Raw genomic sequence first — 21,352 nt, forward strand, 5'->3', positions numbered from 1 at the left:
GCTGTGACCAGCTGCTGTGTTGTCGCTGGTCGCAGTCTGTCAACTTTTTTTCCCTTCTTGCATGTCGTCAGGATTCAAGCTGCCGACCAACACACATCTGCGACAACAGCTGCGACAGGCGAGTTGTTGAAGGCCAACATCTAGGAGTAGGCGAGATAGGAGGGCCTTTACCTGATTGACCATCGATGTTCAAGTCAGCTTGCAGAGTACCCATTGTGCCAACATGCCGCATCTTTCGCTTCAGCACTAAGGCTAAACCCTCCTACGCCAATGGCAAGCGTTCTCAGCGCTCTACAAGACGTACATTCCTGACCTCATTTGTTGCTGCTTCAGGTCTCGTTGGTCTTGCACACCTCTCCACTGACCGAGAAAGTCCCATTCGCTTCACACAAAACGAGGCGACAAGTTCACCGGACGCTGATCAGTTTGATTATACGCGTTTGAGCTCCTATACAGATCCGTTACGGCATAGTGCTATTGCTACAAGTCGCAGCTCTCGCGTTGTGACATGTGCGTTACTCTGCTTCAATGACTATCGCGTCGTCCTTGGGCAGAATGAGAAGCAAGAAAATCCTGACGAGCGTGCGCGGAGTTTAGCCAAGTGCCATAAACAGTGTGCGGAGCGTGTTCTCAAAGTCATGGAAGGACTTGGTGGCATTTACATCAAATTGGGCCAACATGTCAGTGCAATGAGCTACTTGCTGCCTGAAGAGTGGACGAGCACCATGACTGTTTTGCAAGACGCGTGTCCGCCTTCGTCCATCGAATCCCTCAGGGAGATGTTTTTGCTCGATACAGGCAAGCATCTTGATGACGTCTTTTCAGCATTCGACCCAGATCCTCTGGGTGTGGCAAGTCTTGCGCAAGTTCATCGCGCCACGCTACGTTCAACGGGCCGTGAAGTGGCCATCAAGTTTCAACATCCAAGCTTACGCGAGTTTTGCAAAGTGGATCTCGACACGACGCGTTTTTGCTTTCAACTCATCAAACGCATCTTTCCAGACTTCTCGCTGACTTGGCTCTCAGATGAGATGGATATTTCATTGCCACAGGAGCTCAATTTCACCATTGAGGGCGAGAATGCCGTCTTAACACGACGGCATTTCCAATCTATTCGGGGAAGCTCGCTGTATGTACCTCAAGTGATTTGGGCAGAACCCAGAATACTAGTGCTTGAGTACATCCAAGGCCGACGTGTCGATGACCTCGCTTACCTCGCACAGCACGGCATTGATCGCAACGAAGTCTCAGCTGAACTTGCACGCGCATTCAACGAGATGATCTTCTTTGCGCCTGCACTACACTGCGATCCGCATGGCGGCAACGTCTTTATTCGACCACGACCCGCAACAGGAAGCCATTCTCGGCATAATTTCGAGATTGTCCTGCTCGATCATGGACTCTACCGAGAAATCCCGCTTGCGTTACGCAGAGATTATGCACGATTGTGGTTGGCTATCATCAAGGGTGATGAAGAAGCAATGCGTTTGTATTGCTATAAAGTCGCTGGCGTCAAGGATGATCAGTTTCCCTTGTTTGCCAGTGCCATTACAGGTCGCGACTACACGGCGCTACAAAAGGGTATTAGCCAAGTACCGCGTTCAGATGATGAGCTCAAACGCATCAACAGCGCCGTTGGGCAGGGATTACTGCAGCAACTCGTCGATATGCTCGCCCATGTCCCTCGAATCTTGCTCCTCTTGCTCAAAACAAATGACTTGACACGCGCACTAGATGAGTCTCTCCAAACAACGACAGGTCCAGAGAGACCGTTCATTATCCTTGCAAAGGCATGTACGCGTGTTGTGTATGAGGAGGATATTGAGGTTGCCAAGCAACATGGATCCGTCTTGTCCCCCATGAGTTTATGGGCTCGACTCAAGGCTGTGTTTCGATATTACCCAATGCTGCTGTACCTGCACGTCGGTGAGCTTGTCAGCATCTACAAGGCAAAAAAGAATACGCGTCAGGCTGCCCTAGCTGGGCCTTCACCTATTGCAGCAGCAGCATAAGCGTTTCACGATCATCTGTAGATGTACTTGTACCAGTAGGAGTAGAAAGTCTTCAAATTTCGTCTCAATCCATCTCGCGAAACGCCAAAACCAGCACGCACAGCACAACCAACACAGAGAAGGGGTCGCATGTCGTCGTCATAAGACAGGATGGCAGGCAAGAGTACGTCTCCCAGCGCACTGGTCAGGCTGTATACTAACGCGCCACTCTAGAAGGAAAAAAGAAGCCTGCAGCTGCGAAAAAGTCGGGTACGACAACACCGCAAGAAGCCGAATCCAAGGCGCCCTCTGAAGCTGGTGATGATGCTCGTGAAGCCGTAGGGGAGACTCCAGCGCAGACTGTTACTTCAGATGCTGTTGCAGATGCGCAAGGCGATGGTGTATCGGACAAGAGGCAAGATTCGGACGACATTGCTGCGGATACGAATGGCGACGCGGTAACAAGCGCAGGAGACATCTCCGAGGAAAAGTCCAATGATGCTTCTGCTGATGAGCTGCGGAGCATTCCAGGAAATCAGCCAGATACAACGTTCACAGCATCTAATGGCGCCATATCAACAGATGTGCGACCAGACGAGGCACTACGACAAGCTCTCGAGGCACAAACTGAGCGGTCCGAAAAGCTACAACAAGAGAAAGTCGCAGCTGAAGCGCAATATCGCAATCTCCTTTCTAAAGTCTCTCAAATGAAAGCAACGCTTGGTGCACGCATCAAGGAAGACGCTGAAGAATTGGCTCAAAACAAGGTCCAAATTGATGAGCTGATGCAACAGAATGCAGCGCTATCAGAGACGGTGGCTGACTTGACCGAGCGTGTCGAGGCTTTGACTATGGAACACGAGAGTCGTGGAAAAACCACACTCACGTTGACAGAAGCCGTTGATTCTGAGCGTAAACGGCGTGAACAAGCTGAGGAAGCTCTCGCTGCAGCTCATAAGGCTTATGAGTCTGCAAAAGAACGGCAATCTATGCAAATATCAGATTGGGAGACCATCGCATTAGAAGAACGTGCTGCCAGAGATCAGCTACGTGAACGAATTGCAGAGTTAGAGGAACAGGCTTCCATGAGCAATGCCGGCTATGCGTCGCTACGGTCGGTTGCTGAACAAGACGCGAATGCGATACAGGCGTATAAAAAGACAATTCATGAAATGCAGGTTCAGCATCAGACGGAATTGCGTGAGTCCGTGGACTCTATGCAGGCAACTGTTGACGGGCTCAATGACGAGAAGCAAGTGCTCGTCAAGCTGACGGAACAGTTGCAGGCGCAATCAGGCACGCTGCAAGAAGAAATCGCTAAACTCCGACCACACGAAAGTGAAGTCAAGGAAAAGACATTGCTGATTGGCAAGCTCAGGCATGAAGCAGTCATTCTTAATGAACATCTCACAAAGGCATTGCGTCTGCTCAAACGCGGCTCGAGCAATGATGCAGTAGACCGGCAGCTACTCTCCAACCTGATCATCTCCTTCTTGACCATTCCGCGGCAAGACTCGAAACGGTTCGAGGTGCTCAAGATTGTTGCCAATGTCCTGTCGTGGTCTGGTGAGCAAAAAGAAATGGCAGGCTTGCTACGACCGGGATCTAGTGTTTCAGCTGGCTTGGCGCCTCCAGGATCCCCTCAGTCAACACGTTCGCCAATGTTGTCTCCCTCTGGTGCGTTTCCTGGTGGTGGCCGTCCTGGCTTTTTCGATCGAGGCTCACGACGGAGTAGCAGCGCAGCGGGTCTCAACCAATTACAAGCGGCAGATTTCATTGGCAAGGACAATGCTAGTATGTCGGAATTGTGGATCAACTTTTTGGAAAAGTCAAGTGAAGTTGAGCCAGTCTCTCGAGCAACCTCGCCTGGTGCTATGAGAACACCAGCGGCTGAATCACCGACACCGGCAGCTGTAGCCACGCCATAGTCTATGTGTAATTGATCTACCGCTTCCCAAATTGTATGCTATGTGTGGCGGGATCGAAGAGATTGCTTGCAGGCTTTTTGACTGCTTTGGGCTTTGCAGCACTATTCGCCAACCTGATGCCATCTTCGGGTCTCCAAACCCCAGTCATCAAGACATCAGGCGGGGCAGACGTGTCGCCTGCCAGCCGAACAGCTTCAAGCGACTTGACAATCGACGCATCCGCCTGCTCCACTGCATGTCGCCTCGCAGCAATCCGTTCTCGTACTTCATCAGCGAGACGATTCAAAGCTGCATGCAAGTCATGATAAAACTTGGCGCCTTCACTCAAATTCACCCGAATCTCATCGAATTTATCGCTTGCTTGAGTGAGTTGTTGCAAAACTGCCTGACGCGCTTGCGTACCGCTTGCAATGGCTTCTTTGTGCGTGAAGAAGTCAGCAGCTGCGACGTTGAGTTCTTGTGTGAGAGATGCTTGAAGTGAGGATTGTTGTTGTAATGGTTGAAGGAATGGCTCGTATTGCGCAAGAAGTTGCTCCATCAGTGGCTCAAATTGACCAGCATCGAGTTGTCCATCCATGTGTTCGGCTTCTTGTAGTAGTCGTGCTTTAGGATCATCCTCTGCCGCAAATCGACGAATACGATCAAGTGCTTGCTGACGCTTGACTTGTAAACTCTCCCATCGCGCAAGTAATGAACGAACACGATGCGCACTCGTCTCTGCTGCGGGCGTCAATGCGATTCTTCTGGCATCCGGTACAGCATTTGCCAGTAATTCGACATCCCCACCAAGCAGCAAGATGGGCCGTTCCCACTGCTTGATCTTTTGTGCAATAAGCGAATCTGCTTGTTTTGCCTTGCCAACAAATTCTTTGTATTGTGAGAGTTGCTTGCGGTATCCACCAAAAGCATCCTTTGAAGAAGGCAAGGGATACTCCTTCCCAAATTGACCACGCAAGGCTGCATCTTCTTCTTCCTCTTCATCCAACATGTCTGTCATTTGAGCCATAAGACCCTCATTCGCATCGGCCAAACTGACGCCTTCTGCCAACAGTACAGTGAGATGTGGTAAGCCGCCTTTTGCTTTAATCTGTTCTGTTGCCCTCAAGATGGAATCCGGCAAACCGAGTGGTTGTTCAAGTGCCGTCAATGCACCGGGTAATGCATGCGTTTGTAGGAACTCCGTCATCTCGCTCGTCAATTTGCTCATGGGTTGAATGGCACGCGATGCAACAAGCTGGTCTTTGCGGTGATTGTAGATGGCCAATACATTGCTAACGACACTCGACATGAGCGAGACAAAGAGGGTATCCGTCGTGCTGCTGAGAGAAGCCTTGAGTGTTTCGCTCAATACCGGCTTCACCATACTCGTTGGAACAATGTCCGCAAGTTGTGAGGGAGTTGGTACGGGAATCATATAGATGATATCGTTATCCCGTTCGGCGCGTTCAAGCGACGATGCAACACGCTCAACGAGACTTGTGAAGTCATTAGCGATTGGTGCAGCGACATAATCGCGATGACTTGATGCGCCATTGCATAGTTCGCGTGCAAGCTGTAACCGAGCGACTTCCTCGCCGTAGGCTTGTTGAGAGACTGCATGACTACTCATTCTGAATTGTGCAGCAGCTGCGAAATGGGCTCGTTTGAGACTCAAATGATGCACGAGCTTGCTGTCGAGTGCATTGGATTTTTGATGATGTGAGAGTGCAGCTGCGTAGTAGACTGAGACTTGTTGGCTGAGTTGAGCAATCAATTTATCCTTCATGCGATCCATGACTGCTCGCTGCCATATACACTCTTGAGCTTCAGCGAGCGTCAGTTGTTCTAATGATGTGATGGCTTCTTCAGAGAGTTCATGCGGTAGTTGTACCTCGTCGAGTGCACGCCTGCAATCTTCAACGAGCATGGCAAAGAGTCCAGCAGATTGCTGTAACTTGGCATGCGACTGCTTGAGTCCCTCCATCGTTCTACGATCTTCTGCCAAACCCATCATGGCATAAGTCGCAGCGAGATTGTAGAGCACATTGCATCGCTCAAACGCAAGGGACTGTCGTTTTGTGCTGCCGTGGACTTGATCCATCCACGTTGCTTCCCAGAGATCATCATGGAACTTGGACGTCAATGTACATAGATGACGATAGTACACCAGGATCTGATCAGCAAGGGTCGACTCTGGTACAGTCGTTCGAGTCGCGTCGATGCGCATTTGTGCAATGCGCGCGATATCATTGTGGAATAAGTCTGGTGGTTGTAGGAATCGTTCTTGTATTTGAGCAGTGATGTGATCTTCGACTGCGACGGGCGCGGTGGTCCGTAAGGCAATGGGCCATAGGTTGGACACCATGCAGTTTCTTGGTCGGGTCAAATGACGACGTTGTCAGAAAGTGGAGCGCAATGTAGACAAAATCTCACAAGGGTGATCAGTGGGAAGGCTTGGTCATGGAGAGCCAGTGATCATGATGCTAAGGGCTGCTTGTCATCACAGAGAGCTGTAACAAAGAATCATGGACAGACAGACAAGACACTCACGCAATATGGTGGAGACATTTCTTACGCTATTTGGATGAAAGTGTGCCAGAAGCATCTACTCTACGCTTGGCAAGGTTGCCATAGCATATATTGAAGCGAGCCTGCGGCCATGCGATGTGTTGCTTGCCATGCTCCAAGAAAGAGCATGCATGAGCAAGCGGTGTGTGTGTTGGTTGCTTTATGATCGTGGCTTCTCCTTCTTCTCGAGCCAAAGCGCCAAGAGACCGACACCAGAGACCTTGACGACCTTGAAACGCAGACCAGGCATATCACCCTTTGCCTTACCAGACTTACCGAAACCGGCAATGAGGACCTCGTCGTTCTCATCCACAAAGTTGAGACAACCGTCATTCGGCACAAACGCCGTCACCTTCTTTCCGTTTTTAATGAGCTGTACACGCACAGCCTTACGAATGGCAGAGTTGGGCTGTTTTGCCTCAACACCAATCTTCTCAAGGACGATACCCTTTGCGTGAGAAGCGGTACCGAGTGGGTTGGAACGGAAGGCTGTACCCAACAGACGCTTCTTGTAGGCTTCATCGGCCCATCGGTTGACACGACGGTAGGTGCGCAGCTTGCGACCGGTATTGATTCCGCTTGGCTTACCCTAGATTGGTCAGTATTTTGTTGGCTTGAATGCGGATGGAGAGGAGAGCCGGGGGAGGGTATCGAGCATTGTCTCTCTGGCCCTGCTGCATGTCTATCGGGGCTGTTATGTGTGTGGCCCCAACATTTGCATAACACAGAACATCTATGCGGCGAGAGAATGCCTTGAGCAGCGAGACCAATGAGTATCTACTCCCTTCCACCTCTCCCTGCTCTCCGTTCCCATGCTCCGGTCACATACCATGATTGCTGAGTGTCTTGCTGCGTGTTGCGGTCTCTTTCCCTGGCTGCTTCTCTCTCTCTCAGTGATCCAAATTTTGTTTTCCCGCGCTGTGACTGCGAATTCTACTTCAGATGGAAATACTGTCACTAGTAGGAGTATAGTAGTAGTGTAGTAGGAGTGGTGGCAGTGGCAGTATAGTACTAGAGCAGTAGAAGAAACACATCTCTACATCAGGTCCTCACTCTGCTTCTTCCTCGCTCCTATCCGCTAAACTCAATGTGAGAGCCAATCTTGTGCACAGGCTCACCCATCTTCTGCGTGTCCACAGCAAGACCCAAGCCAAGCTTCACTCCAGGCCTGATGACCTGGTAGTAGGAGAACTGTGCAACTGCAGCATTGTTCACTTTAGCCTTCACAGCAGACAATCGGTCCAATGTGTACTTGCCACCCACCTCAGCCAGCACCTTATCACCAGCAAGCGAATCCCACGTCACCCGACCCGATGCCTCAACATTGGCATTCACACGGTGGTAGTAGCTAGCCGTGTACACGCTCAACTTGTTGTTGGCCTGCACCGCAACACCCACAAGTGGTGTCGCGTACCCAACACCCAACGAGTACCGCTGCACATCTCCACCTTGAATATCGTAGGATGCCTCAGCACCAGCGAAATAACCATCGTGACTCACCACTGCATCAGTCGTCAACACGGGACCCGTCTTGCCAGTCAAGTCCAAGAAGGATCGTCCGTGGAAGTTGGGACGCTTGTACAACAAACCAAGCTTACCGGCACGAGCCGTCGATGCAGGTTCAAAAGCAGTGGAGAGTTCCAACTTGAGACCCTTGGCGAATTGGTCTTCGAGTTCAAGCTTTGAGTTGAGCTTGTTTTGAGTGGTCCAGCCTTGTGTCAAGGTCAAACCATTGGCCTTGTCAGCCCACTTGGCCTCGAGCTCGCCAGAGATGGCACCCTTCTCGGATTGAGCACCTTTTGCGGAGAAGGTCTAGTTAGAACGTTAGACGTTGATGTTTCGCGTTTGGAAAGAAGCACGACGTACGACATTGTTGGGAGCGACCGTCTTGACATCAAGCTTGTGTCCAGCAACAGGGAACTCCTTGCCGAGGATGTCATTGGCTGGTTTGGCCAGGTCAGAGAAGTTCATAGGGATAGACCTGTTGAAAAAGTTAGTATTTGACCCATGCGTTGGACAAGCGGCCGTATCCAGGCGTGCGCGGACTGGTGCAGCAATGATGGCAGCAAGCAGAAGCAGTAGCCGGAAGCGTGAATGCGACGTACATGGCTGAATGGGTCTGGTGAGGAGGATGAATGGGGTGTGCTTTGGTCTCTTGTTGTCTCTTGTTCGCTCGCCAAAAGCCGGGACCCAGATTGCACGTCCAAGTTGACTGCTGCAAACACTCAACGACTCACCTGACTATACCTCACTAGGCTCACTATAGCTCGTCAATATTTGTTCCTGATTACTGCTGCTGCTACTGCTCCTGTCTCTGCTAGACTGCTTGTTTCTCTTTGTCGATTGACTTCAGCCCCTGCCCTTCAAAGCTCGCTGCAATTCAAGCAATGGCCAACGCAATTGAAGACTGGCACACAGGCATGCGGAGCTCCTCAGAAGACGACGACTCTGGCGCCTCTGGCGGGTTCGTCGATTGGATCCTCTCCTCTCGAGGTGGTGAATTCTTTTGTGATATCGATGCAGAGTACATGACAGACCGCTTCAACCTCACAGGTCTCTCTGCTGAAGTCCCCAACTTCCAAATCGCATACGATCTCATCTGTGATACAACAGATATCGAGGTAAACTTTAGCGAAGAAGGCGGGTATGCTGCGTATGGACGTCATCTATATGGCATGATTCATGCCCGCTACATTCTCACACCGCGAGGCCTACAAAAGATGGTACGCCCTTGCTGTTTCAACTTCCAAGAACGCGCCTAACAAAGTAGCTTGAAAAGTACAAGCAAGGCGATTTCGGCGTTTGCCCACGATTCCTATGCCACTCGCAGCATCTATTACCCATCGGTCCAAGTGATTTGCCAAGCATAGCCTCGGTGCAGACATACTGCCCGCACTGCGAAGACCTCTATACCCCAAAATCAAAACGTCACGCCAATATCGTATGTCCCTTTCGCTCAGATCCCAAAAACGCACCAGCTGACCAGCAGGATGGCGCATATTTTGGTACAACATTCCCACACATGCTGCTACAACTCAATTCTGCCATGATGCCAGCAAAATCGGAAGAACGCTACGTCCCCAAAATCTTTGGCTTCCGCGTCCATGAAAGTAGTCAAATCCACCGAAAGCAAGATCAGGATCGCCACGAGATGATTGCTCGACTTGGACAATACGCATCAGGCGGCTGAACCGATCCCTGTCCGCTGCTTGACGTGTTCGCGTAGTGCAATGCGTTCTTCTTGGGTATTGAGCGATGCCGTCATGAATTTCAAAAGTTCCGCTGCAAGGTCCCATTGCCCAGCCTGTGCTGCTTTTGACAACAGTAACAAACTAGCCTCTTCATACCCATCGCATACAGCATTTCCTTTCCCTTCCTCGAGCGTGCTCATGACAATCAAAAAACTCCCAGCCACATCCAACTCGCCTTGATCTAGACAGACGTGGAAGAAGTCTTGTGGTGGACCCACTGCGTCAAACAGGCTCGGCCATAACTTCGCCTCTACTTTCCGTGCAAGCCGTGACACTGCACCAACACTCTCCTTGAACGTCGACAAGACTCGCCAGACAGAGCCCAATAGCAGAGGGTGCTCTTCGAGTGTTAGGAATAGAATGAGTTCAAGGACTGCCGGGAAATCAGAGTTCCGCTTGAGTGTGTGCAGAAGCTCACTCGCTGTTCGTGGGAATCCATCACCACTCGCTGCCACGAGCGCACAAAATAAGGCAGGTACGTAGCTCTGCCGTTGAAGACGCGCACCTGGTTCAACAAACATATCGCCATCTCCAGAACTCGACCTGAGTAAGCCATAGATTGTACCCTTCTCAAAGGAAAGCGAGAGTGGGAGTACATCCAAGGAAATAGCCATCAGCGGCTCGACATGCGTGCTGGGCGATTGCCAGACATACAACTTTCCTGCTGACACGGCCCACAAGGAGTGTTGAAAGGGACCTTTCTCATGCTGATGACGAAACCAGTCCACATTCTGCAGTAACGTCACCTGCTCTGCTGGAAAGACGCGTATCAATTTGAGTGTTTGACCTTCCAAGATGTAGCCCGCCGAAATGGTCCCTGAAATGGTCTCAAGTAGGGAAAATGAACGTATAGGAGCTTCATGCTTGACACTCGTTCGCCACAGCGGATCGAGTCGAATTTGAGTGGTCTTGTGGACTGTGATTCGCCAAGAACACAAGCTATCCTTGGTAGCCATGAGCAAGATGTCTGTCTGCAAGCAAAAGCACTCTCCAGGCTCATCCAGTGTATGCACATACAAAGCTTGACTCAATGGCATCTCGCGAGAAAACAACCGAATCTCAAACACACCCGATGCCGACGTCCCAGCCACAATCAGCATATGCAGATACCAACCAAGCCAGACTGTGTGAAACGTCTCGTCCCAGGCGGCCTGTACTTTCCAGACACCAGAGCGGGTCGAACAATGCGCTAAGCGGCCACCGCCAGCAACAGCCACGTAGCGACCACCGACACTCACTGAAGCACACTCAATATGTGGCACTGCTTGATCTGGCGGTGAGACAGTGTGTAGATGGGCTTCGTCTGAATTGCTGGAGCTGAGCAAAGTCAGTAGCTTCTCTGGACGTTGCAGGATAGGTCGAGCACTACTTGAGCCTGGCAGCACACGTGCATGACGTGTGACAGTCAATTTCGCTTCATGATAGTGCAGCATGAGGAGCTGGTTGTTGAGCCAGACCGTTTGACCAGGCGCTTGAGGGTGACTGCTGTTGATGACACCCTGAAGAGTTGTGCTGTACACGTACCGGCCGGCGCAAACCAATAGCCCATCGTCGGCATTGTGTATCATCACAATAGCAGCAGGAAACGACATCTTTGATTGTCTGGTTGCTTTTAGTTCGGCCACCTGATAGGTACGGAGTGTCCCTTTGTCGTCGCCTAGACATAGTGTATCACCAACGATCAGTAGTGCCGTGAATCTGTCACTGCTTTCACCAACCAATTCGCCAGAGAATGGCTCCTTGTCTTCATCACCAATCTTCACAAGATAGACTCTACCTTCACTCGTACGCCATGCTTGCAGACCCTTGGCTGGCATATCTGCAATTTGAAGGAGAGTGCATGTAGGTTCCTGCAAAAACCCGATTGACGACAGTTCAGCAGAGACAGTCTGCGCTTTTCCTTTTTTGCTAGCTTGCCAGTGCAGCATCTGTACAGTCGGCGGAGACTTTGTGCTAAAGTACAAACGCTCCGGTGTTGCGCATACAGCCAGGGCTTCTGCCGCAATGTGAATAGTCTGTTTGTGCTTCGTCCAGCTCTTCACAACTCCGGATGTATCACGCAGCTTGAGCAAGCCATTCTCCAAATCCTGATACAGTGCGTAGGTCAATAAACTTCCTTGCGTCGTGAGGACCACAGCTAGCCTGGCATCTTCTTGTAGAAAGAGCTCTGCATTGCTGCCGTGTGCTTCTATAGATGCTGCAGAGCGACGATTGACGTGGCAGATGGTCAAAGTTTCTGCATCCCATGTAGTCAAAGCTTCAGCAGAAAGGCCTAAGAACAGCGTGCCACGGAGCGCAGAGGTCAAGCTCAGGAGTGGTTCAGAGTTGAGCGTGATGGGCTGTGTGACAGCAACTAGGGCCATGGGCTATTTTTGAGACTAGTCTACTCAACTTGGTAAAGGAAGTCCAGGTAGTCAGCGCCGAGCTGTGCCCTCCCCGAGACGCATGCTTGCCAGGCCCCCTGAAGCCCGTGATGCGAGGTAACCTGAGTGCGACGTCGCGTCTCCTCGATTGCCTTCGCGACATTTTTGAAAAGGCCCCACAAGAACACCACGACATACAGCCCCTCTGGACTCTCCCTTCTCTCAATACTGCTGGCCCAGGATGGCTGCAGCTTGGGCTTGACTCTGTTTGCAAACTACACATAACTTGCGTGAAGCGGCATGTCTAAGCATGGCCTGGACCAAACTGCTTGGAATCGCATATTGGGACAAGCGCGGCGAGCTTCAAAAGACGATGGCGCAACGCTAGATCTGAGTGACCAGCGCATCGATGAGATTCCTGCCGAAGTCGTTGAGCGACTCAAGCTTGAAGTCACTCGGTTCGTCGCTTGCCAACATATATACAGATGCTAACAACAAGTCTGGCTTTAGGCCATAACATTCTGACTGCATTGCCGCCGTCTATCGTGAGCATGCAAAAGTTGCGCTACCTCAATATACGGTCCAACTACTTTCGCGAGTTTCCGACAATCCTGTGCAACATGCCTTCCCTGGAGATTTTGGACATTAGTCGCAATAAGATTCGCTCGTTCCCGCAGGACCCGGGCAACTTGATTCACCTCAAAGTCTTGTCAATCTCCAAGAACAGGATTGAAGTCTTGCCAAACTACATCTCGCGGATGCATGATCTCAAAATTCTTAAGATTGAGTACAATCCTATCGTCTTTCCAAGCTCAAATATCGTCCACAACACGGGTGGCGAGGCGACCATGGATCAGTGGTTGACAGCTTTGAAATCTTATTTGGCGCAGCAAACACCACTTGACGTGGAGACAGGAACCACGACGGACGATGACGGGCAGGAATCAGACTATGCTGCGTTGGATACGAGAGGACTTACTGTGAGGCCCTATGCAAAGTCAAACAAGCCCACGCCACCGATTCCAACAAAGAACATGGACCGGACGAGCAGCAAGTCTGTCAGTGGTATGGCCCATTTCATTGATCCCAAAGCCCTGGATATGGAGAGATCGCGCAGCAACAGCGAAAGCGAACATTCACGGCCGCCTTATCGCCGACCTTTGCAGATGCAGCGCACGCGCACGGGTCTCGATACCCTGACTGAAGATCGCACACGGCATTCGCGAGGCTTCTCGCATGACTACATCAATGGTAGAGATAATGTCTCTGAAGCAGAATCTAGTCTGAGATCCCCCGCTGAAGTTCAGCAAAATTCAAGAGCATATTTCCGACGTTTGTCTAGCCTACCGCAGAGCAAGCGAGTTTCCCTCAGCTCTGCTAAAATTGTCGAATCGGCGCGTGGTATGCTTTTTGCCTTTTCTCAGATCCATCAAGCTGTGAGGCAGTACTCGACCTTCTGTCCCTTCCCAGACTTGACTGGCAGCATCAACCGTGTGCTCTACAACGCAAATGCGCATGTCGGCGCGTTGGTGGATGCGCTCGAGTCGCACGAAGCCAAGCCTGATAACGCAGATGCGACGGTGGTCATGGAGGCGTGTCGCGCATGCGTCGGCGCCTTTCGCCATGTTATGAGCATATTACACAACCGCATTCGAGACTTGACATCACAGGCTGATGTTCGTTATACAAGGACATTACTGCTTCTACTGTATGGTGCAGCTGCAGAAATACAAAATGCATGGACGGCAATACGGCCTGTAAGCGAGATCAAGCCGCTCCCTATCGTAGGCATCAGTCCAATTCCAGGATTTATGCCATATGGCGCGACTCGAACGGCAGCGCCACTCACTCGACTCAAATCAAATTCAAATTCGAATGTATCGTTGACCTCGTTCAATTCGCTTGCACGACCGAATGAGCAGCATGGTTCTTCTATTGGCACACCTCCAAGTGTCATGTCGCCTGATGGGCCTGTTGGTGTTGACACTGACGAGCAGCTACTCGACAAGATTGCTCAAGCCACCAGTGCGACGTTGGCACTTTTATCGCTCATGGGCGAAGCTGTTTCCAAGAGCGCCATAGCATCGTCTCAAGGTCCCAATACCCCTGGCGCCGTGTCACCGGCAACCAACATCAAGCTGCGTGACTTGGCGTCGAATTCACTGAGCGCGGGTGAAGTCACGCGGCGTCTGAAGAACAAGTTGCCGCAAGCACGGAGCATGACGGATGCGATTGACAAGAAGCGTTTCTGGGAGGACACCAATGCGTTCGTTAAGGCTGTCATCAATGTTGCTGCCCTTGCCAAAAGCGTTTCCAGCGAATATCCATTCTCAAAAGCGATCCTGGCGAGCTTATCGACCGTCACTCGATCTACGAAGGAGCTGACCATCCTGCTGTCTGTGTCGACATTCCAACTACATCGAGCGGAGCCACAGCCTGCGACAACGCCCTCAGCTGGCATCATTTCACCTCTTGCGGCAGCACTTGGTCCGGCCAGCCAAGCAGTCATGACGCCGACGGTGGCTAACATGACAGCCGTCGCTGCGACAAGCCCAACGTTGAAACACTTTGACATGTCTGGCCCCAACAGTGCGTCAGGAACGCCACTCTCAACATATCAACCGCAATTGCCACCCTTTGGAGAAGAATCAACTACATGAAAGACGCCCTTTACATAAACTTAGCTAAAGTAAACCATGCTTTCTACAGCTTGGCCTCTGCCACAATCCATTCAGCAGACTGCTTCTGCGACTTGACTTGGTCAAATTCATGACGTGTCACCTTACGGCACTCCGTTGCAGGGTTGTAGCCCATACGTGTTCGACCATCCTCAGAAAAGTTACCGCTGTACTCAGGCTTACCGTAGATACCAACCACCACAGCACCGCCGAGACCGACGTTGTGCTGCAGGCAGTATTGAGCGCCCTTAACTTGACGGTCACCGCACCAGCCACGCAATTGCCAAGTGAGCTCGGCACATTGTGCAAGACCTGTTGCACCGAGTGGGTGGCCCTTGGAGATGAGACCTCCAGAGGGGTTCACGACGATACGGCCACCATAGGTGATGTCACCCTCTTCGACCATCTTGTGAGCGGTACCGGGTGCACAGACACCAATGGCGTCCAGTGAGATGAGCTCATTGGCAGAGAAGCAGTCGTGCAATTCAATCACACCAATCTGGTCAGGCGAGATACGTGCACGCTTGAATGCCTGCGACGAAGCACGACGCGTCATGTCAGCACCAGCCAGCTCAATGGCGGACTTGGAGAACATCTTGGCAGAGTCTGTTGCCAGAACTTGCGAGAGGATAGGGACTGCCTGGTTGGCGAGCTCTGGGTGAGCATCGAGCCACTTCTCAGACACGAGGATGACTGCACCGGCACCACTGCTTGTTGGGCAGCAGTGAAGACGCGTCATGCCGGCGTGCACCATGGGAGACTTTTCAATCTGCTCCTTGGTGTGAACGTTGCGGAACTGCGAGTATGGGTTCTTGGCTGAGTGGAGGTGGTTGATGCGTGCAATCTCCGTCAAGTGACTGACGTTGGATCCGTACTTCTCGTGGTATTCCAAAGCGGCATTACCGAACCACTGTGAGGCAGGTGGAGCCTTGGGATTGAATCCTTGGTTCTCCACCATATGCATGGTGGCCCTGCCAAGTGGGTTCTCGCGGTCATCCCAGTTGGACTTGAGGGAGCCAGCAGCCATCTCTTCGAAACCAATAGCCATGGCAACATCAACCTGTCCAGACATGACTGCATTTCGGGCAAGCCAAAGAGCAGTCGATCCAGTGGAACAGTTGTTGTTGACGTTGACGATGGGGATTTGAGTCATACCGAATTGGTAAAAGGCACGCTGGCCACAGGTCGAGTCACCGTAGCAGAAGCCGGCGAATCCCTGCTCGACTTCGTCGTAGTTGATGCCGGCATCCAAGAGAGCCTTGGTTCCTGCCTCCAACGACAAGTCTGTGTAGCTGTGAGGACCTTCCGAAGGCTTGTAGAATTTGGTCAGACCAACACCGAGGACATATACATTTGCCATTGCTTGTTAGATATTTGTAGGAGATTGAGAATAAGTGGATGTAGGATTGCTTTTGATGCTGCGGTCGCTTCCCCGCAAAAGAACGGCGGCGGCCTTCAAACCCCGGATTCCGAATTCCTCGAGTCGCCGCCCGCAAGCTCGAGTACAAGGACAGCAGCAACCGCACGGCCCTTCTACGCTCCATAGACTGGTCTCTGTGTGAAGCGAATGTTCGGCTTCGATGCCGTAAGCTGTGATGAAGATCAGGACTAGTGTCAATGATGCTGAAGTTCAGCTGCTTGACAGATGTGTTCCGCACAAGCGATGTTGAGACTTCCATGACGCCTGACTTTTTCTATGTATTTCCTTCGTTGCTATAGAGATTGAATCTATGCTCGAGTACGTAGGATGAAATGAGCTTCATCTCACGAAAGTCTGCCCAGGAGGTCGACTGACAGTGCGGGACTGGCTGAAGAAGCGAAGATCTCAACAAGCACACCCGCTGACTCTGGCTGTGCGAGCTTCCAAGATGGTGAAGTAGGCCCTGGCCGCATCCGTGGTACATATGAAGTTTCCGTGCGAAACGTATTGCACTTGAAACGCTGCATGTTTCTGGTTAAGACAACCGTACAAGAACGTTCGTCCACCTGGTCCTCTCGCGACCATCATCATGATTGCAAATGACGAAGACTCAAGCAAACCCAGCGAGGATGCAAATCAGTCACAAGAAGATGGATTTAGGCACCAACAGACGGTCGGAGCGTCAAATACGAGTGCCTTCACAGCGTCCTCGTTGGATACGCATTGCGACCAGCGGATTTCTAGATCTACAGAGCAACCGGTGCACTCGGCCCCCAGCGGTAAACACTTGCCTGTAGTTTTCAATGCTCAGCTTTCCAAGGCTGTAGAAGCCAGTTCAGACAGGAATATGAGCAATTAGAGCAGGAGGCGTGAGCTGTGATGTTAAGCAATGAGCAAGTGCTGTAGCCCCTGAATGCGCTTCGGCTAAATGTGCGGTGCACGTGGAGGTTGATGGCAGCTGCCAGATTTCGCAGATCGATTTGCAGCTGGACGACAGTGACGACACCCGCAAGAACATCTGGCGCTCTCTCTCTCTACTGCTGAACATCAGCGCTTGCTTGGCGTCCTTGCTATCCCGCTGGACGCAACCTGCAGGTGCTTAAGGAGGCCCCGTCATCAACGGCAGTCGCACCCCGCTAAAGCTCATCTACAGGCCATCCCGCTGTAGAAAAGACAGGCGCATCCCGCCCCCCACAGACAACACAGCGCAGTCCAACCTCTCTCTCTTTGCACCAGAACGCATACGCTAGTCAGGAGAGCAGCACTTGTCAGAGCACTCGCTTGCACCTCAGACGGGAGCTGGTCAAAGGGCACACGCATACGCACAAATATCAAACTTCAGGGAGAAAGCTGGGGAAACTGTAACCGCACCATCCACCCAGGCACCCCGCGCTCCCTCCTCATCCCATACGACTCAGCGCTCTTCTTGGATTGGTATAAGACGACCTTGATCGCTGTCTAGTCACTGCCTCAAATATCGACCTCGTCTCTGGCAACATCTCGAACACAACTACAAATTGTACAGTCCAGGCTCATATTCCTACAACATGTTTGATGCAATCAGAGGCCGAGCGCTCATGTCACTCACTGTCGCCTGCTCTTCTTGCGGCTTCTTGCTCGTCGGCTATGATAACGTAAGTCACCATCTTGTTTCTGCCCCGACTCGAGCTAACACAAACAGGGTGTCCTTGGAGGACTCGTCAACAACGAGCCATTCACAAATTCCCTCGGCGTTTCAGTCGAACGCGATGCAACTTTACTTGGCACCATCGTTGCCATCTACGAAATTGGATGCTGCGTCGGCGCGCTGGCAACTGCCTTTTACGGTGAACGTCTCGGTCGTCGCAAGTCCATCATGGTTGGCGCTGTCTTTGCCGTGATTGGTGCTGTCCTTCAAGCGACCGCTAGCACCGTCTCTCACATGATTGTCGGACGTATCGTTACAGGTCTCGGTGTTGGCTGCATCAACTGCATCTGCCCTGTCCTCCTCGCTGAGTCCGCCACCCCTAAATCTCGCGGTCGTCTCGCCTGTGTCCAGCTGTCGACGCTCAACGCTGGTATCATGATGGCATACTGGGTCGACTATGGCTTCAACCAAATCGCAAGCAAACCTGCATACGCTTGGCGTATACCAGTCGCACTGCAAATTGTCTTCATGGTTGCCATTCTCCTGCTTGCCATTGTTGTTCCTGAGACGCCACGATGGCTCGCTGCGCATGGTCGTGGCGATGAAGCACTCATTGTTCTTTCTCGTCTTGCTGACCGCGACTCCTCCGACGCTGGTGTACAGGAGACTTACCAAGGTATCATGCATGCTGTCGAACTGGAGCGCGATGCTGGCGTTGGCTCATGGAGGGAGATTCTCAAGGGTGACAAGATCAAGTCTCGTCGACGATTCTTGATTGCTTGTGGTATTCAATTTGCTCAACAGATTGGCGGTATCAATGGCCTCATCTTCTACTCTGGCATCATCTTCTCGCAATCCATTCGACTCTCCAACTCAACAGCCAATTTGGTTTCCGGCCTCTTGTTCACTTGGTTCTTTGTGGCATCCTTCATTCCTCACTTCATCATCGACTGGGCAGGCCGTCGAAAGCTCCTCTTGTTCACAGTCACCGGCATGTCACTCATCTTTGCCATCGAGGCAGGTCTCATCAAGCAACTGCAAGAAGTTGGCTACAACAAGCCTATTGGTATTGCTGCCGCTGCGATGCTTTTCCTCTTCTTGGGCCTCTTTACAATTGGTTTCCAAGCAGTTGTTTGGCTTATTCCTTCTGAGGTCTTGCCTCTACGTCTCCGCAACAAGGGTTCTGCAGTCTCAACGGCTAGCAATTGGATCACCAATTATGCAATTGTACAAATCACACCCATCGGTATCAAGAACCTCGGCTGGAAATTTTACCTCATCTTCTTCGCCATCAATCTAGTGGCTGTTGGTTTCATCTACTGGTTTATCCCAGAGACAGCAGGCATGTCTCTTGAAGCAGTCGATGACTTGTTTATTGGTGCTACAGGGTGTGCTGGAAAGTGGCGAGCAAAAGAAGGGCGGACAACGCAGATCCACAGGCGCAATACAAGCTCGAGTGCTGATTATGAGACGAAAGTCGGGATTTCGAGTTCTCATCATGAGGTGTCGTGAGTGGCGTTGTCCGCGAAATCCATTCAACAAACTTCAATTTTCTTGTACAAAAAAAAGAGTATATGGGTCGTAGTCATCTATAGGTCAAATTCAACGGTATTGGCGCGCACTTTCTTATCTTCTGCTGTACAATGATTATTAGACTTGCGATAGTGTAGAAAAGACTCTCTAAACGACACCCGACATGATCTGCGGATACACCCTGCTCATCTCTGCAAACAAACCAGGGAAGTACTCACGTAGAATCTCAGGGTTCTCAGCCGTACACACAAACAGCGTTGCAACACCCGAAGAAATAGCTTGCACGGCCGTATTACCAATTTGCAAACCCACCAGGAAACTCACTGCCATGACAATCGGCGTATAGCCACCACCGACATTATAAGCTGGTGCTGTGAATTTGAGGTACAAGTATGCCAACAATGCAGTGACATACGCGATAAAGACAGCACCTGCGGTAAGGACATTCGAGATGAGGGAGTCATTGATGAGTGCATCGATTCCACGCGACTTGACCAATTGCCACGTTCGCTTTGCAGCAGCAATATACGCTTTACCATACAAGGCGACTTGAACATAGCAGTATTTGTTGAAGTACTGCAATAACCAGCGCAAGATGCCAACGAAGCAGGAAGCGATACAGCCAATGATGGCACCGATCATATCACCAGACTGCATCTGTGCACGAACAAATGTATCAATCACCTGCTTGACGAGTGAAATGATGGCGACGAGCAATGATCCAAAGCAGATAGATCCAAAGCTATACGTCATGGATCGCTTGATCGAAGAAAGAGCAGCATGCTTAGGAAGACCCTTAGGATCAGCGACGCCATAGTAGAAAGAGCCAAACACGCCACAAATCGTGCAGTGAATGGTGTTTTTGATGACCTCGGTTGTCCAATATGCGGAAAAGGTCAAAAAGACAATGACCAGTACCAAGGAGGCATTTGAACAGGTACCACCAGCGGCTGAGCAACCCGGATTGGCTTGACCTGTCCTTGTAGCATTAGGAGAGTACTTTGCGTATGCTGCAACGAGTGTGACGGCCCACCAGGCGCTGAAAGCCGAACTGGCAACAGTACCGAAGAAGGAAACAATGTAGATTGACTTGTAGTGTTTCGCCACGTCCATAGTGAATTGGAGATACAAGGTTGCCAGGGGAATCCGTGGGATCCAGGAGATGAAGCAAATGAGATAGAAGACTGCAAAGATGAGGAAGACGATGCCTGCGCCGTATTGCTTCTCGTAGATGTACCAGGCTAGATTGTCAGACATGAAACTGGAAATATTTTGCACTTACCGCCTGTAGCAAAGCCAGCCACGACGTGGATAATTCCCGTCACCCAGATGAAGGTCTTTGTGAATTTACGAGCAAGAGTGAAGTAGATGAGCGCCAGAACGAGTGATGTGGCAACAACAAAGGCGAGCAAGATGACAGTGTTGGAGTTGAGCGTAACTGACTGGTTGGTGTAGATACTGCCAGCATTGTTCTTGCTGTATGCATTGAGGCAGAAGCCAGAGATGACAGCAAAGGCAATGAATGTAGCCCAAAAGGCAATAGCGAACGGAATATCGTTGTATTTTGGTTTTGCAACGGCAAACTTTTCATCAAAGGGTTGCCCACCTTGCTTGATGTCTGTGGGAGCTACCTGATTGTTGTACATTGGCTGTTGCTGCTGTCCCTGCGGCTGCTGCATCTGGTATGATGGCTGCTGTTGCGCCGAATAGCCTTGATGTTGCTGCGGCTGCATCTGGTAGGATGAGTGCTGCTGCTCTGGCGCGTAGCCTTGAGGTTGATACTGCGCCATGGCAGATGAGATGGATAGAGAGCGAAAGCAGAGAGTGTCTGGTCGAGAGAGAGAGCTGTGGTGGACTACTTTCTCTGGCGGCTTCTGGCTTGTTTTTGTTTTTCCTCGTGGTTGAATGCCTGGCCGCACTTTCAGGTTAAAGATCCACAGGAAAGGGCTAGAGCGAGCGACGAGAGACATGGGACAGGACGGCCGAGGGACAGGCAGCAGTAGCAAGAATCAGT

The 21,352-nt window shown here is 51.2% G+C and overlaps 10 protein-coding genes across 10 annotated transcripts; 5 read left to right on the forward strand and 5 right to left on the reverse strand.

Moving 5' to 3' along the window:
- The first annotated feature begins 24 nt into the window (after positions 1-24).
- Positions 25-2,493, forward strand: BCR37DRAFT_291306 (ABC1 family protein-like protein). Its single transcript, XM_040866865.1, has 3 exons — positions 25-2,175; positions 2,226-2,256; positions 2,483-2,493. The coding sequence occupies exon 1, from the start codon at positions 186-188 to the stop codon at positions 2,010-2,012; it is 1,827 nt and encodes a 608-aa protein (XP_040725641.1). The 5' UTR covers positions 25-185; the 3' UTR covers positions 2,013-2,175; positions 2,226-2,256; positions 2,483-2,493.
- On the forward strand, positions 2,163-3,919 carry BCR37DRAFT_386945 (uncharacterized protein; the record flags this gene model as incomplete). Its single annotated transcript, XM_040870492.1, has 2 exons — positions 2,163-2,175; positions 2,226-3,919. The coding sequence occupies 2 exons, from the start codon at positions 2,163-2,165 to the stop codon at positions 3,917-3,919; spliced, it is 1,707 nt and encodes a 568-aa protein (XP_040725642.1).
- Positions 3,903-6,445, reverse strand: BCR37DRAFT_291351 (BRO1-like domain-containing protein). The gene has a single exon (XM_040866866.1). The coding sequence runs from the start codon at positions 6,261-6,263 to the stop codon at positions 3,936-3,938; it is 2,328 nt and encodes a 775-aa protein (XP_040725643.1). The 5' UTR covers positions 6,264-6,445; the 3' UTR covers positions 3,903-3,935.
- A 181-nt stretch (positions 6,446-6,626) lies between these two features.
- BCR37DRAFT_346878 (ribosomal protein S12/S23) lies at positions 6,627-7,055 on the reverse strand (the record flags this gene model as incomplete). Its single annotated transcript, XM_040867726.1, has 1 exon — positions 6,627-7,055. A coding segment is annotated over one exon (429 nt), but the record flags the coding sequence as incomplete, so codon positions are not given.
- A 289-nt stretch (positions 7,056-7,344) lies between these two features.
- BCR37DRAFT_291823 (eukaryotic porin/Tom40) lies at positions 7,345-8,631 on the reverse strand. Its single transcript, XM_040866869.1, has 3 exons — positions 8,572-8,631; positions 8,333-8,447; positions 7,345-8,278 (listed from the first exon to the last, which is right to left on the reverse strand). Coding segments are annotated over exons 1-3 (858 nt in total). The 5' UTR covers positions 8,574-8,631; the 3' UTR covers positions 7,345-7,537.
- Positions 8,632-8,886: 255 nt separating this feature from the next.
- Positions 8,887-9,656, forward strand: BCR37DRAFT_346672 (casein kinase II beta subunit; the record flags this gene model as incomplete). Its single annotated transcript, XM_040867711.1, has 3 exons — positions 8,887-9,189; positions 9,237-9,407; positions 9,456-9,656. 3 exons carry the CDS (start codon positions 8,887-8,889, stop codon positions 9,654-9,656), a joined length of 675 nt encoding a protein of 224 aa, XP_040725646.1.
- Positions 9,657-12,380: 2,724 nt separating this feature from the next.
- Positions 12,381-14,740, forward strand: BCR37DRAFT_392426 (RAM signaling pathway protein-domain-containing protein; the record flags this gene model as incomplete). Its single annotated transcript, XM_040871153.1, has 2 exons — positions 12,381-12,538; positions 12,580-14,740. 2 exons carry the CDS (start codon positions 12,381-12,383, stop codon positions 14,738-14,740), a joined length of 2,319 nt encoding a protein of 772 aa, XP_040725647.1.
- Positions 14,741-14,761: 21 nt separating this feature from the next.
- On the reverse strand, positions 14,762-16,163 carry BCR37DRAFT_292194 (thiolase-like protein). Its single transcript, XM_040866870.1, has one exon. The coding sequence runs from the start codon at positions 16,116-16,118 to the stop codon at positions 14,784-14,786; it is 1,335 nt and encodes a 444-aa protein (XP_040725648.1). The 5' UTR covers positions 16,119-16,163; the 3' UTR covers positions 14,762-14,783.
- A 1,739-nt stretch (positions 16,164-17,902) lies between these two features.
- On the forward strand, positions 17,903-19,372 carry BCR37DRAFT_379023 (general substrate transporter). The gene has a single exon (XM_040869169.1). The coding sequence runs from the start codon at positions 18,034-18,036 to the stop codon at positions 19,315-19,317; it is 1,284 nt and encodes a 427-aa protein (XP_040725649.1). The 5' UTR covers positions 17,903-18,033; the 3' UTR covers positions 19,318-19,372.
- A 113-nt stretch (positions 19,373-19,485) lies between these two features.
- On the reverse strand, positions 19,486-20,984 carry BCR37DRAFT_346700 (putative DUF580 domain protein Pns1; the record flags this gene model as incomplete). Its single annotated transcript, XM_040867715.1, has 2 exons — positions 19,486-20,579; positions 20,621-20,984. The coding sequence occupies 2 exons, from the start codon at positions 20,982-20,984 to the stop codon at positions 19,486-19,488; spliced, it is 1,458 nt and encodes a 485-aa protein (XP_040725650.1).
- Positions 20,985-21,352: the final 368 nt, after the last annotated feature.

This window comes from Protomyces lactucae-debilis, assembly GCF_002105105.1.
Source record: "Protomyces lactucae-debilis strain 12-1054 chromosome Unknown BCR37scaffold_8, whole genome shotgun sequence".
Classification (NCBI taxonomy): Eukaryota; Fungi; Ascomycota; class Taphrinomycetes; order Taphrinales; family Protomycetaceae; genus Protomyces; species Protomyces lactucae-debilis.

Excerpts from the sequence above, each read along its gene's own strand:
- BCR37DRAFT_291306 (XM_040866865.1), top strand. The coding sequence starts at position 186 with ATGTTCAAGTCAGCTTGCAGAGTACCCATTGTGCCAACATGCCGCATC.
- BCR37DRAFT_291351 (XM_040866866.1), bottom strand. The coding sequence starts at position 6,263 with ATGGTGTCCAACCTATGGCCCATTGCCTTACGGACCACCGCGCCCGTC.
- BCR37DRAFT_291823 (XM_040866869.1), bottom strand. Across the intron at positions 8,279-8,332 it reads CGGTCGCTCCCAACAATGTC|ACCTTCTCCGCAAAAGGTGC; the intron begins GTACGTCGTGCT and ends CGTTCTAACTAG.
- BCR37DRAFT_292194 (XM_040866870.1), bottom strand. The coding sequence starts at position 16,118 with ATGGCAAATGTATATGTCCTCGGTGTTGGTCTGACCAAATTCTACAAG.
- BCR37DRAFT_379023 (XM_040869169.1), top strand. The coding sequence starts at position 18,034 with ATGGTTGGCGCTGTCTTTGCCGTGATTGGTGCTGTCCTTCAAGCGACC.